This window comes from Dermochelys coriacea, chromosome 3, assembly GCF_009764565.3.
Source record: "Dermochelys coriacea isolate rDerCor1 chromosome 3, rDerCor1.pri.v4, whole genome shotgun sequence".
NCBI lineage: Eukaryota > Metazoa > Chordata > Testudines > Dermochelyidae > Dermochelys > Dermochelys coriacea.
This window is the reverse complement of record NC_050070.1, coordinates 57,567,038-57,582,783: the sequence shown is the minus strand read 5'-3', so window position 1 is coordinate 57,582,783 and position 15,746 is coordinate 57,567,038. Positions and strand designations below refer to the sequence as shown.

Genomic DNA, 15,746 nt, shown 5'->3' with positions numbered 1-15,746 from the left:
TGTGGATTGAGAATTTTCCTATGGATCTGAATCATCTGTGGGCTCATTCAGATTTACTGAGTCCTGTGTGCATATGGGAAACAGGGATGATGGCTAAGTAATAGTTGTCTGTTACCTGAGGAAGTAAACTTAAATTGTAGCAAGTAGATTGAGCAGTAACATAGGAAGTAGCCTCCAGTATGCAGTTGTGGTGTCAGAAACAGTAGAAAGCTGAGAAGCAGAAAACAATTTCAAAAACATGCAAAAAAACCAAAAGATGGTAGGATGATAGATTGGTGAAGAGAAGAATACGGACCTGGTGGAAGACTCAGAATTGAGTGAGATACCTGGTATTTTATAAATTATCAGACTAAGAGAAAATTACAGGGCCTACTATCTGGTATGGGGAATGGGGAAGAAATATTCAGGTCTTCAGTCAAAGTAAATTGGGAGAAGCACTACCTTAGAAATAGAAATAGAGAATTTGCACAACATCACGGATATAAATAATCACTCAGAAGGAAAAGAGTCTCCAAAATAGAAATGTATAACTTGACTATAACATTCTCAAATCCATGCCAATTTGCTTTGTGAGAATAAATAAGTATGGTTTTCATTGAGGGTAGCTATAGGTGCTAAAACAGTTAGTAAAATCATCTTAATTTATGACTCTAGAAGACCCAATATTTAGCTGATTGCCTATAGTCCTAGCAATTAAGTAAAATATGAATGTTCTATTATGCATAGCACAAACCTACAGAAGCTCATAGAAAGACAGTAAGAATATGAAGATAAATAGCTAATGGGAGCACAGCCCAGAATCCTAAGAAATATAACAACCTATAATAAAAGAAGTGACTTAAATGTGTCCAAGATGAAATCTCACCTGAAACAGATGTGAATATTCACCCACCAGTATTTATTACTTTTATTACTGCTGCACATATATAATCCAATCTCTTGTACTGCCTGCCTGAGAACTCTGAAATGTAGTTCTGTTGATGCACATAATGAAATGCTGTGTATGGGTTCATTCAATCATGTAAATTAGCAATACAATGAAATGAATATGGATCAAGGGCCAAATCTTTAGTTGGTATTAATTTGCATAGCTCCTCAGAAGTCAATGGAAATATGCCAATTTACAATAGATGATCTGGTTCCTTGTGTATAATTGACATGTGTTACCATTTAGAGACTGATCTACCATGAGGCCAGTGGTCCATGCTCAAATTAGAGAACATAGATCTGAATACTAAATGGCATGCATAACATGTATGCAAGTTCCAAGATATGCTTATTATTGATATGACAGCAGCATGATATCCGTGTTACAGGTGATACATATATTACATTTGCAACTGGGCCATCCTTCAAACACCCAGAGTCCTCAAAAGAGGAATGAACAACATATTAATACTAACATCTCCTGTGGTCCTATGAACAGAATAGAGAAGAAGCTTATTTTTGTCACTTATGGAAGTGAGCATACTGAGTAAGGTATGGTAGAGACCTCAATATTGATGCAAAAATAATATTAATAAAATTATTATAACTAATTTTCATAATGTTAGGCCATTAAAAATTTGTTCGGTCCTTTACTAAATATTAAAATATATATCTACTAGTATGTTATAGCCAGGATGCTTGAAAATATAACAATAACTGTCTATATTTTAGTTGGTTATGTTATAAAATGTTCAAGCTAAACAAAGAAATTACAGAAAGCTTCTCCTTTCTGTCATCCAAAAGCTAGCTAATGTCAGGAAGATAACACCTCCTTGGTCATAAAACTGTTTATGACCCTCAAGAGTGTTTACACATATTTTAAAGGGCAGTTTTTCTAACTTTAGTTTGTTTTATCTTTTATACTATTTTATTTTGGGCTATGTTTAAAAGATGTATTGATCACTGAAATCTGTGCTTTGTACAAAATATATCATAAAAGTTCAACTGCTATAACACACAGGTTATAACATGTGTCAAACAAAGCAAATGAGTGTATTTTCTAGACCAGGGATCGGCAATCTTTGGCATGCGGCCCAACAGGGAAATCCACTGGTGGGCCAGGATGATTTGTTTACCTGCAGCGTCCACAGGTTTGACCTACTGCAGTGCCCACTGGCTGCGGTTTGCCAATCCAGACCAATGGGGGCTGTGGGAAGCAGCTGCCAGCACATACCTTGGCCCGCACTGCTTTCCGAATGTTACTTTGCCCAATTATAAACTATTTAGGTTACCAATGATGTACCAAACAGGAGCCACCTGCCCTTAAGCCATCTAACCATCTATAAACATTTTTTTGTTATCAAATGATATACCAAAACTGGACTCACAGTAATTTTGGGAAATAAGACCTTGGTTTCAATTTACCAAGAGCAGTGTGTCTTACCAAAAGTGGGCCCACTCTCAAAGAGTAATCTCTGCTAAAAGCTCTCCACAGAGGGGCATGGAGAAGAGATTGTAACGGAAGTAACCAACAATTTTGTGTTTCAGAGTAGCAGCCGTGTTAGTCTGTATTCGCAAAAAGAAAAGGAGTACTTGTGGCACCTTAGAGACTAACAAATTTATTTGAGCATAAGCTTTCGTGAGCTACAGCATCCGATGAAGTGAGCTGTAGCTCATGAAAGCTTATGCTCAAATAAATTTTTTAGTCTCTAAGGTGCCACAAGTACTCCTTTTCTTTTTGCAACAATTTTGTGTTGTCTGGTTTGAAGTTTTCTTTTCCTTGCTTTAATAATAAAATATCCACAATTAACAATTGTGATTATTTTGCTTAGTTTAAGTTGTGGTGTCTCCAAAATAAAACATTCAAATAAACTAGGTAGGTACTTCCTATTGATTTTAAAGGAGAAAGTTAGCTACTGTATGCTTGCACTGTCACTATCTATTAAAATGTTTAGGTTCATCTGTGCCACCAGCTTTGTGTCTTTTGTAACTTAATTTTACTTATTGTATATCCCCAGTAATGTGTATATATAATCATATGTTATACCATAACTGAAATGTGTTAAAATAAATAATTATCAATTTATACAATAGTATTAATAACTCAGATTAATGCAGAAGTCTCTAGGACCAGTACCAATCTAATCTTTAAATGTAGTGTGATTTTTTACATTTACGGTACATTTATCACCCTGAATTTTCTACTAAAACATTATATTTTTCAGAGGTATTTCAACAAAAGAATATGGTCTAATATGCCATTTGCATACCTTCGATAAAGTATACATTTTGAGAAATTCTGGCATGTAGTTCACAAAACTGCAAATGGAGTTATTGAAGTCCTGATCCAGCAAAGCACCGGAGAACATACTTAATTACTTCACTGGGACTACTCATGTACTTAATGCAATGTTAAGCACGTTTTTTGCTGAATCAAGGCCTAATTGATACAAAAATCATGAACCTTCAAGATGCTGAGCTTGTACTACAAGGTATTGAGAGTTCCCAGTTCAACTGACAGTAATCTGTCACCAGAGAAGACAGTCTGTAAAAAAGTGAGTATTTGTACACATAAGTGTACATAAGTAGGAACTGGCCCAGCTCTTGCATTTTCAGTCTATGGTTCCTGCTGTGCTGAAGTACAGTAACTAAATGAGGAATATTGTTGCTAATATAATGGGCCCAAACCTACTTTTTCTGGGCACCTAAAACTCCCACTGAAATCCAGATGCACAGAGGAGGCAGGATTGAGCCCAACTGTGATATTGATGAGTCCCCATTAGCCAATAACACTACTCAGGATTTTAGTACTATTACCCCCACTTATATGTGGGTGTGAGTGTAAATGGCAAATACCTTAGACCAAGCATTGAAAACGTAACTCCAATTTGAACATGACTGGATTTATTTCCCTTTCCCACCAGTGATTATTTGCTTTTGTTTGCTTTATAAATAACTTAACAGCTTTCACAAACTCTCATAACAGCTTCCTTTTGTTATCACTTCTACTATTGCTGTCTACAAGTCCTTGTAATACAAATTTAAAAGGTTTTAGATTTAATTATTCTATATTAATCATTGAGAAAAATATTAACTACAGCCACAGTATATCAGGATATTATAATACAAAGTCAATATACAGATTTGTAATTACCTTTGTAATTAATGAGAAACTACTCACTACAAAGCCTCATCAATTTAAAAATATTTAAATGCCTTTGGTTCATTATGATTTCCTGGATTGGCATAGCCTGAGGCTACATTTAGATGCTGAGGCTTTGTGATGCAGTATTCCTGTTGTACTAATTGCAGTACAACTCTAGCACCGAAAGGGTGGGTGGGCCGAAAAGCAAAAGGGAAAAACTATTTCCAGATCAACAAGTCCAGTTGTGGTTACATCTTATCAGATAAGATTGTCTCTGGAGGCCTGATCCCATTCCCATTGAATTTGATTCACCTTCAAACATTTCATGTTCAAATTGGAGTGACAGTCCTACTGACTGCTACGGTGCAAAATCAGGCTCACAGAACATTTTATATATGAGAACTGTGCAATAAACAGTATGAAACAAAACTCGGAACTGAAACAACGCATGCCTAAATGCAAAAATCTAGTCACTGCCTAGGTAGCAACATCCATTACATATTAGGGGCCTGGATATCAACTATGTATTAAAAGATACTGAAACTCTTAGTCACACAAGTAGTCCTTATAGAAGGCCCTGTTTTGCTATTAATAAAATTTTCATCTCCTCTACTGTTGACGACAATGAATGTTCACACCCATGATATACAGGAATAGACCCTTCTATCCTTGCACTCCCTGTGTTTTATTTTTTTCAGAGTGAATTTTCACTCCTCTTTCCTGTCCAAAAGTGAAATGCCAGCCAGTCAGCACTCAGGTCATTTCTCCATGACCTGAAACCAGAGTATCACCCCCAAACCATCTGCAGCCTCGGGGGGAGGGAGGGGGTTGGCTTGGTTAGCAGGGGAAAGACACCTGGTCCCTTTAAGAATTGTAACTCCCCTTTCCCCATCTTGGGAGGCAGTGCTCTGTGGCTGATTTGTTGAACAGAAAGTTGCAGCATAAGCCTATTGGCTCCTGTGCATCCAATAGGAACGCCAGTAAGTAAGGATTTAAGAAAGCTGTGATTGGTTCAAAAGTTGATTTTCGTGCAGAGGAGATCCTGCTAACTGAAGGAGGCAGAAAAAAAGTTTAACTACCTGTAACTGTTGTTCTTTGAGATGTGATGCAGAGGCCCCATGCACCAGAGAACTTTGCCTAGCCCCCGCCCCGGCCATATAAGGGCTGCTCCACTCTGACTACTTCAGTTCCTTTGTCCCGAATGTCAGAAGAACAGACTCTGATGCAGAGGGGACAGAGGATGGGTTGTAGAACCCATGTCTGCATCATATATTGAAGAACAACAGTTACAAGTAGTAGGTAAGTGTTTTTTCTTCCTCAAGTAGATGCAGCCTTGTATTCTATGCAGATGGCTTCCATGCAAGTACTCGCAGGAGGTAGGGCTCAGAGTTCATTTAAAGAAGGACTGAAGGATTGCCTTCCCAAATTTCCATCTGATCTGGATGCAGCCATAATGGCTTAATGGTTTGCAAAAGTATGCACAGGGGTCCGAATGGACACCCTCCAAATTTCTGATATAGGAATGTCATTTAGAAATGCCGTTGATGTCACCTGAGCTTTTGTAGAATGAGCTCAGACTGCTTGAGAAGGTGTAGCCTGGGCTTCTTCGTATGCTGTCATGATACAGGAAGTTATACACCTGGAGACTCTGTGAAGAGACTGCTTGCCCCTTCATTCAGTCCACATATGAAACAACTAGACAAGATGAGGAATGGAAAGGTTTAGTTCTATCCAGATAAAAAGCAAGATCAATTTAGAAAACAGATGTAGTTAAAGCAGTATAACCCTGTAACAGGGTGCTGGCCAGGAGGTCCTGACCCAGTCCTGTTAGTTAAGAAGCATTAATTGGGGCTAGCTGAGTATGCCACGCCTAATTGCTAGAAGAAAAGCACCTTATTAGCCAGGGGGCTATATAGAGCTGGCAGGAAGGAAGTGAAGGGGGGAAGAGAAAGGAAAGGGAAGGGAAGAGCCAAGGGCTGTGCATCCCTGCTGGCTGGAGAAGCTAGCTGTCCCCCAGGTTGCTGGTTTGGAGCAGACTGTAAATAGAAGGTGGTGGGAGCTGACACTGAAAATAAAAAGCACTGGTGATTGCACTCAGAAGGGGTCTCTGGCTGATTTTTTGTGAGAGCAAGCAAATGCCTCGTTACATACCCCCTAGTGTGGACACAGCTATACCATTATAAAGGTGCTTCCACTGGTATAGCTTATTTTGGTAAATATAAATGTAATTGTCTAATCTGTTAGAGTTTAGCTACCCAGGAAATTACTATGCAGAGAGCCCTGGTGTGAATCTATAATGCACCAACTCATGCAGTCCCATGCTAATATTGCAGTATAGTATAGTGTAGTGAACAGTAGTACTGTAGTACAGTATAGTGAACATTCCCAAGTGCAGCTTGGCATAATACTTGAAAGCTTTGTACACCAAGCTGCACCTGGGACTTTACCTGTGCTGTAACAGTGTCAACACAGGATCATGCTGCATGGCAAGCTGGTGAGCTGTAAAAACACATCCGGGCTTGGCACATGGTAACTTGCCAGGTAGACAGGCCATTATAGTTAAAGTGGTACAAAACCTGTGTATAAAACAGCGGTTTCAGCTGACAAGCATTCAGTAGGCTGCTCCCCTCCAACCTGTCTCATAGAAAAAGGACTTACAAGCTAAGATCCCATGGGAAGCTTTAGAGATGACACTTAACCCAGTAAGAGCTCCAGAATCCATACAGTCAGAATTGCCATACCTTGGACAGTCTCTCACTTTATCAAAGGGTTATACAAGGAAGAGTGGTGAGAATTCACTTCAAGACTGTTGAAAACTTTAGTTTGATTAAAATAAGTATCTTAAAAGTTAACTTTCAGGGTCGTTGCTAATTCTTGTGAGACCTTAGGAAGCTGGAATTCAGAGCTAAGAATAATTTCATCTAAAAGATTTTTTCTTTACAAGAACAAGGAGATTGGCTTAAGAGAAACCCTAAAAGGAGTATTTTAAAGCATTTTGATATTTTAAAATCAATCCTTTTAAACTAGGGACTAATTTCTTCTCCCTTTGAACAAGCTACTGAATTTAAGAGCTCTCTGAATCTGGGGTGTTCATATTCAAAGTGTATGTATGCATAATCATTTGATCTTACCTTTGAATGCTCAAATATCATGCAGTACCTTTAGATGAAGGGTAACCTCTTTTCCTTGAGAATTAGATAATTAGAGGTACTGGAAGAAATCTGATATCTGATTGTTGTCTATTGTAAAGAATTATTGTTGTACTGTTGCTTAGCCTTCATCATAATCTACATAAATTGATTGCAAGACTGTATTTAGTATTTCTTATATGACTAGAATATCTTGTGCATTCAGACTCGATTCACAGATTTCAACTGCTGATTACATAAATTGTCTTCAGTGGCTGAATAAAATTGATTTAAAATAAAGTGTCTTCATTTCAGAGAATTGTCTAAGGTAAAAAGTATAATGTGAAAAGAACTCAGTATTTAAATTAGTAAGTTAATGCTCCCTGGTTCAGTCAAAAAGGGGTTATCAATATTAATTTCATACAAATATTAGTTATTAATATTAACTAAAGGTATTACTTCAATCTAATTTGCTACATTCTCTCTAAAATCAGCTGGCATCCCCTGTATTTGTAAATTTGATTCCCCTCCTTCCTTCATGCTTAAAAGTCATTGATGTCATCCACATGATTTAGACATGTTATACCTTTCTACACTCATACACAATATTACAAAAACACACTTTACATGGTTGCTGGGAAGAAGCTGATGCAAATGATGTTAACTGATGAAGGTGGGAGTGGGAACATGGCTTGGATGAGTTTCCTCTGCTCTTCCATTTGATAAGCAAGCTTTGCACAGAAAATGTTGCTTTGTATAGCACACAGGCTACAGAACTATTAAAACTAGAAGGAGCTGGTAGCTAGGAGACACACATGAGAGCAGGAAGCTAACCTTTACCTCAAATCAGCAACAGAATGCCTTCTCTTTTTCTTGTCTTCCATATCCAATTTCTTTTCGTTGAGACCCATTTGGTCATCTAATTCCCATGATATCCTTCTTTCTTTTTTGCCATCATTTTTGCAGATCTCTAAGGACTTTGACCTTTCCATAGTCATAACATGCAGGCATGCAAAATTAAATGTAGACAGCTCAAATTGAAAATAATGAACTACAGATGCTAACTCTAGATTCACCTGATGAAACATTTTTCAACATTACATTAAAATGACTTTAAATTTCAATAAGAAATACTTTTTGAATGAATACAGTTACCAACTGTAAATTACATCTGAAAAGGAATTATGGGTTATTTAATTTTAAAGATTTCATATTGTAGGATCTGACTTATTATCAGTATGTGAGAAAGAGGAAAAAGTCTGAAAAAGTGATAGTTTTGTTCTAAAAATATTGATAATTAAGTAGTAAGGGTCTGATCCTGCAACATTTACTCGTGTGACTGGTCTCATTGACTTCATTGAACTTATATGCACAAGGAACATTCACATGAATAAGGACCTGATTCTGCAAAGACTTGTGCATGTGAATAACTTTAATCATGAGAGCAGTCTCACTAAAATAAATAGGTTTGCTAACTTCAGGAAAGTTAGTCATGTACACAGATTCTTATAGGATTGAGCTCAAAGAGTTGAAAAGGGTAAAAGGGTGGTAATTATCGATAATATCACAAAATTCAGTCTAATCATAATGTCTGATCCTGCAATTCTGGCATGAAATCCTGCCCTGCTCAAGTCAGTGGAGCCTGAATTTTCCTCTGAGACCTCCCACTAATTTTAATGAGAGTTTCAGGGGTGCAACATACTGAGAATCTGATTCTCAGTTTGGAAGAATAGCAATTCAGATTAAGAATATTTTTTCAAACACTTTTAAAAAAATTCCATATTTTTTACTGAATAACACTGTAATTATAGTTACCTTATAATGATTTTATGTTTTGTTCATTGTACTATAATATAAGAAGAGTCAGGGCTGGCTGCTTCTATTAGAGACCGGTTCTGAGTGAAGCCTGGACAAGAAAGGCTCGATCTCCCTGCCCTAACCAAAGTAACCTGACCTGGTCAGAGGTCAATATTTCCTGGATCTCTATGAAAGATTAGTGTTTATATTATGGACTTTAACACCAGGTAGCTATTTTGAATTGAGCTTTTTTTTTTGGTTAGCCCCACAAGGGGACTGGCCTGAGAGCTGACCTGGCCAGTGTGCTATGCCAGAGAAAGAGCAGACCATTGTAGAACCAAGACACAGGAGGGTTGCTAGAGAGGAAGAATCCTTGCAATGCCACATCCTGACATGAAGGGGCGCTCTAAAGGTGAACGCACACCATAATGCTCCCAGTGGCTTCAGTACAGCTGGATCAAAGCCCATAGTGAGGAGCTCTATGGAAACTGGAAATGTAGGGTTTGCAATATATTTTAGACATTTAATTTTTTGAACTGAAAATAGATGTTAACTAATCAATACCACATAATATGTTGGCTATAATTTTTGAGATATAGGAATAATATTCGTATTCACATGCTCTATAGTTTCACAGGCATAACCAGCTAGTTCTGTGCTCCTTCATTTGAAATAGAAAAGGAAAACATTAACATATAAATAACGAAAACCATAATATTAACATAATAATTTATTCCTCAGACAATTTATGGTTATACTAGTGTTTACATCAAAATAGTTTAGTTTAAAAATAAAATCCTCCCTGTCTGAAGGGGGCAGTGTGCGTTTGCATGTGCCCACATGCACATGTTCACTCACAACAAAGACACACTTAGAGAAAAAGGTTGAGTTAACCATACAAATTGATTTATTGGTAGAATAAAGAGATAAATCTGGCAACATTTAATGATTTTTATTTTGCGTTTTGGTTGTTTTTTTAAATTAAAAAAATTAAATCCTTTTATGGAAAATGCAAAGTGCAGCAACAATACTAAGGGCAGCAAACTGACATATTACCATTTATATGCGTTCTGAAGGACAACTTTTGCCCTTTACACAAACTCAAGAAACAGCCTTTCACTTATGCAGTTGTTTGATGGCCATGTAATTTCTCTTTAAACCAGTGGTTCCCAAACTTGTTCCGCCACTTATGCAGGGAAAGCCCGTGGCAGGCTGGGTTGGTTTGTTTACCTGCCACGTCCTCTAGTTCGGCCGATTGCGGCTCCCAGTGGCCGTGGTTCACTGCTCCAGGCCAGTGGGAGCTGCTGGAAGCAGCGGCCCGTCCAGCAGCTCCCATTGACCTGGAAAAGCGAACTGCAGCTGCTGGGAGCCACGATCGGCCGAATCTGTGGACGCGGCAGGTAAACAAACTGGCCCGGCCCGCCACGGGCTCTCCTGGCACAAGCGGTGGAACAAGTTTGGGAACCACTGCTTTAAACTATAGCTAGTTGACTTTCCTCTCTAATAACCCTGATCCTGTTAGGTGGAGAGCTCTCTCAGCTGTCTTCCATCTTAATAAAAATAGGCCCTTTGGCAATGATACTGCACAGAGGGCGGTATGGGCATCAAGACCTCTGTGGCAACACAAACTAAGGAATTAGGCTCCAGTCCACCATAGCATTTAAGCACATGTGCAACTTTAAGCATGTAAGTAGTGCTACTTAAGTGCTTTGCTGGATCAGAGCTTTAAAGTACTAATTTCCAGCTTGCTCCAAGTTTTGGTTTCTCCTTGCACAAATATAAAAATTTGCTGTTGCCCTGTCTGAATCTTTTGTTTACCTGTTTAAATGGCTGGATGCCAAGGTGGAAAAATATGTTCATTTCACAAAAGATTTAGGATTATAACGTGTATGTTTATGTGTATGTGTTTATATATAATATATGATATTTTAAATATATTCTATTATATATATCATAAATATGTATATTTCTTATTTTATTTTTATTCTTTTTATTTTTACACCAAACAAGAAGATTTGATACATTTAAAATAGCATCATAAACTCACCTGATTCTGCTCCTAGGGCGCTCAGATTGCTCTGACATAAAGCTTGTGCTGCTGAGGCGTGAGGCACTGCTGGTACGGGAAATGGCTGACACATCACTGACATCACTATCTGATGATTTGGCAGAGACGTTATCACAACTTCTGTACTGATCTGTTTGTATGTTATACTAAAGATTAAAAAAAGAAAGTGTGAGGTTTCTTTTCAAAATGTGAAATATACTCAGACAACAAATGATGAGGACAATTCTTTTAAACTCCTGAAATATCCAGCAGTCCCAATAATTTCAGAAAAGTGCATATATTTATAAAAATGTTTTGAAAAAACTGAAAATACTTTAGGTTACTTCAAGCAGATGGGCTCTGTAATGTATGGCTGAGATGACGAACTAAACTGTGATCCATGGAACACTAGAATATTATTTTCTTTGTTATTTAGTGCACCAAATTATGATTTGTACAAATAAAATGTTTTATTTACCTCTAGACATTTCTGTGGTGTCTGTGCAACTGTCTAGGGCTCTTTTGAAGTTTATATATATGCCAAAGATGGATACATTGGGATGTAACAAAAGAAGATCATAGATTGGCAAAGCCATCCTCACTAATAATTAGTAAGTTGTAAATGACTTGAAATCTGAATCCTTAACCTTACTTTGATAAAAGATACTTGAATAAATTCAAAAGTTCATTGGTTGAGCACAGTAGCTAAAATAATGTAACAATTACATACCAATGTCATTTTGTGATCTACTTATTTATTATCATTTTGAGAAAACACAGGCAAGAAAAATAGTGTTTAAAATTATATTGAAGTCATTTGGTCAAAGAATGCTAATTAAAGATGAAGTCTCTTTTAGGCTCTGAATCATAATTTTCATGTTGCTCCATCTACTTTATGTTAAAAAAATCACCCTCTTCGGATTCTCAGACCTCATCTGACTTTATGTGAAAGCAATGAAGAAATTTCCACCCAATAAAACCCTTAACTGCTTTTCATTCTGTGGTTTTACCAAAGTAGGACTTCCTTTTTAAAAAAACTACAACATGACACATCCACAGGGTTTCAGTCAAGTTTGAAAATCCGATCTGTTGAGCTCAGGGCACTTGAGGATGTTGATGTTTAGATAGAAACTCATGGTTTTGAGGGGTATGTGTGTGTTTTGGCCAGCTCAGTTTGTGGAGTGACTTCATAGTTTCTGCTTTTAGATGTGAAAAGCATCATGGTGGGTGACAGACATTAGCGCATGCACAAAATGCACCTTCTCCTGTACATTTGTGGGTGTAGGAAAAAGAGGACCCAGAATTGCAAGAGTAAACAGAAATCCAGATTGCAAGGCTGAAGAAAACTCCTCCCCCTTATTCTCTGCCAATCACATACAAATCTGCTGGTAAGAAAGGGAAGGAAGAACAGATAATTTGTTGTTTGTAGCCTCTGTGATACAAGATAAGTTTCTTAAATATATCTGAATCATATTTCTCTGATATTTTATAACACTTGTGCACTATAATCAGATTGTCCAATGAATCCAATGGCAATCAGGATGAGTCATTTTCACCAATATTCAATTGTACTGCACACATCCTGAGTGTTGCTAAGGACCAGCAACTCCAAAAGGTATCAATGGAAGTTGCAGATGTTTAGTACTTTTAAATATTAGACCCTAGATATTTTAAACCCATGTGCCTCATATTAAGCGCTTACTGGTGTTATATTGGTAACTGCTTGAGGATTTTAGTGATTGAATTGCCTTTGCCTTATGCTCATTTCTTTCATTTGAAAATTTGAAGTCTGTTATTAGGCTCTTGTTCTTCAATAATCTGCGATCTACACTATGCATGTGTGTATATATGTATAAACAGACATGTACACATTGCACATACGTGCACACACACACACTTATACAAACTACTTGACTATCTCCAACTTTCCAAATATCATATCTGTGAAATACCTTTAGAGAGCCAACTCATAACAGCAAAGTTGTATTTAGGTAAGGGTGGGAATTAGAACTACAGAACTTTAGCATTGAGGGATGATTTCAAAAATTGTGGATTTTTTTTTCAGAAACAGGAGAGAGTATATTTCCCAACTTAGCATGCCATATTTTACTTTTATACTTTTTGTTACGTTTGTGAGGTGAGAAGTGAAAAGAAATACTTCTCTGATTTCTTTCAGTCATACAAGTATTTGCCTATCAGCAACATTAGTTAGAGTATAAAAATAGAATAATAGAATCATAGGGTTAGATGGGACCACCAGGGTCATCTAGTCTAAGCCCAAGATGCAGGATTTGTTGTGTCTAAACCACCCAAGACAGATGGTATCCAGTCTCCATTTGAAAGCTTTCAGTGAAGAAGCTTCCACAACCTCCCTAGTTTCCCTGTTTCATTGTCCTACTGTTCTTATAGTTAGGAAGTTTTTTCATGAGAGTTAATCTAAAACTGTTATGCTGTAGTTTGAACCCATCGCCTCTTTTCTTGCCCGCTTTGGCAAAAGAGAACAACTTTTCACCATATTTTTTATGGCAGCCTTTCAAGTATCTGAAGACCACTATCATGTCCCCACTTAATCTCTTCTTTTCCAAACTAAACATACCCCGTTCCTTCAGCCTTTGCTAATATGCTTTGCATTCCATCCCTTTGATCATATCTGTCACTCACCTCTGGATCCTTTCCAGTTTTTCCACATCCTTTCTATACATTGGTGACCAAAATCAGACACAATACTCCAGCTGAGGCCTAACCAGCACTGAGTAGAGTGGTACTGTCACCTCCCATGACTTGCATGCTATGCTGCTGTTAATGCAACCAAAAATTGCATTTGCTTTTTTCCAACAGCATCACATTGCTGACTCATGTTGAAGCTGTGATCTATCAAAATTCCCAGATCCTTTTCAGCAGTGCTGCTAAGCCAAGCCATTTCCCCCCATTCTGTATTTGTGGATTTGGTTTTTCTTCCGAAATGTGAAGCAACTTACATTTGTCTTGGTTGAATTTCATTTTGTTGTCAATAGCCCAGTTCTCCAATTTATTGAGATCCCTCTGAATTTTAGCTCTATCCTCCAAAATATTGGCAACCCCCTCACCCAGCTTTGTGTCATCCGGAAATGTTATCTGTATGCTCTCTATTCCTACATCCAGGTCATTAAATAAATGTTCAACAACGCCGGACCTAGACTAAAATGTATTACATCTAAAGCTTTTTATCCTGTGCTTGCAATATCAGAGCTTTCTGAATTTTCACTACTGTGAATCAATCCTGTTTGCAAACCAATTTATGAATCAAACACTGAAAGGTTCATACTGACGACTGTGTGTATCCAGGGGCAGCTATATTAATTGTTTGGGCATTTCAGTATGTAATTGGAATTTGTGAGAAAGGTGTTGGTGGTTTGTGTAAAAACAGCTGAGAGAGAGAGAGAGAGTTTCTGCAAATGAAAAAGGACAGAAAAAGCACTGGGTTGGCAAAGGTGAGTTTTCAACTCTATTCTGTAGTGAAACCAGCAAGGCCCTGAGCTGAAACATGGGAAGAGATGAGTAATAGCTTGGAGTACAAAGAATCCCACGAAATTAGATGCCATTACATTTTCTTCCCATCAAGCTCACATTTGCAGAAACTCAATGCAATAAGTTGTGGGAATGAATTCTCTTCTTACTGTAGTTAAATGTAACACTCACAGAGGCTCAAAAATTGGACAACTGCCCCCCCAATCCAATTTCTGTTACAAACTTAGGTCCTCAGCCTGCTCTTATTGATGTTCATGACAAAACTTCCATAGACTATAACAGGTACCATCTAAAAAGTATGGAGTGCCGTAATCTTCCTGACTTCAACTGAAAGTGAAACCTTGACCCTATTTAAATAAATGGCAAAATTCCCATTGACTTAAATGGGGCCACAATTTCACCCTGCATGTTTGTTTAAGCCAAAACAAGGAGTGATTTCCCCACAGGCAATGCTATAAAAACATTTTGTTTAAAATATAAATGTAAATTCTCACTCCGATCCAAGGATTTATACTCTTAGTATCTGCAATAGGATAAATGGCCCACAAGTGCCTTTTACAGTTTCCTCCTTTTCTCAAAGCAATCCTACCAGTGTAGGAGTGGCAAATCTGTTCTCTCAATCATGATTTTTCTAGCTAGGATTGGATTTTGAGGAGCAAACAATGTTTAAAGTTAGTAAGTTCTTTTTGTGTCTTCTCTAGACTGATGGAATAGGAAACCCAGGCTCAGACATTTGATGAGTTATCACTAGCAAAATAACCTTCCCCTGTCTTTCTGCTTTTCACTTGGATGAGAGTCTTGCTTCTGCCTGATGCCAGATATGTTTTCCTTAGTTCCAGCCATGTTCTTAGTTTAGCTGCTCAGTGGCCACTGATACACAACACGGCTCATCCAAAGTCTCTCAATGTGTTTTGAACATAAGTCTCTTTTACTCCATGTTTCCGTATATTTTTTCTCCTGAAAGAGCAGCAAAATCTCAGGAGTGGCTCAAGTGTGTTGGCTTCCTGGACTGCAACACCTTTATTGTACTTTGTGCACATCACTGGAATGTTGTGGTCACGTATCTTTTCTCAACCTTGGGATTTGTCCATCTTTCCTCTTTTGCTATCTATGCTTCTCTCTCAATATACACTGACTATATTCCTTTCTTTGCTTTGTTAACAGTAGTCTTAAGGTATCTCAATGTTGCATGATT

General features: G+C 37.6%; 1 protein-coding gene across 48 annotated transcripts in view; it reads right to left on the bottom strand.

Moving 5' to 3' along the window:
* The window catches only part of RIMS1 (regulating synaptic membrane exocytosis 1), a 490,129-nt gene that overhangs the window by 79,440 nt on the left and 394,943 nt on the right, over window positions 1-15,746 (bottom strand). For 19 of the 48 annotated variants that reach the window (XM_043510459.1, XM_043510463.1, XM_043510472.1 and 16 more), the window contains one exon: window positions 11,045-11,211. The exons of 18 other annotated variants lie outside the window; for them this stretch is intronic. In XM_043510459.1, coding sequence (XP_043366394.1) covers window positions 11,045-11,211 — 167 coding nt within the window. Of the gene's footprint in view, window positions 1-8,040; window positions 8,185-11,044; window positions 11,212-15,746 lie in introns of all 48 variants that reach the window. 11 more of the 48 variants (XM_043510457.1, XM_043510458.1, XM_043510461.1 and 8 more) reach the window with 1 other exon arrangement.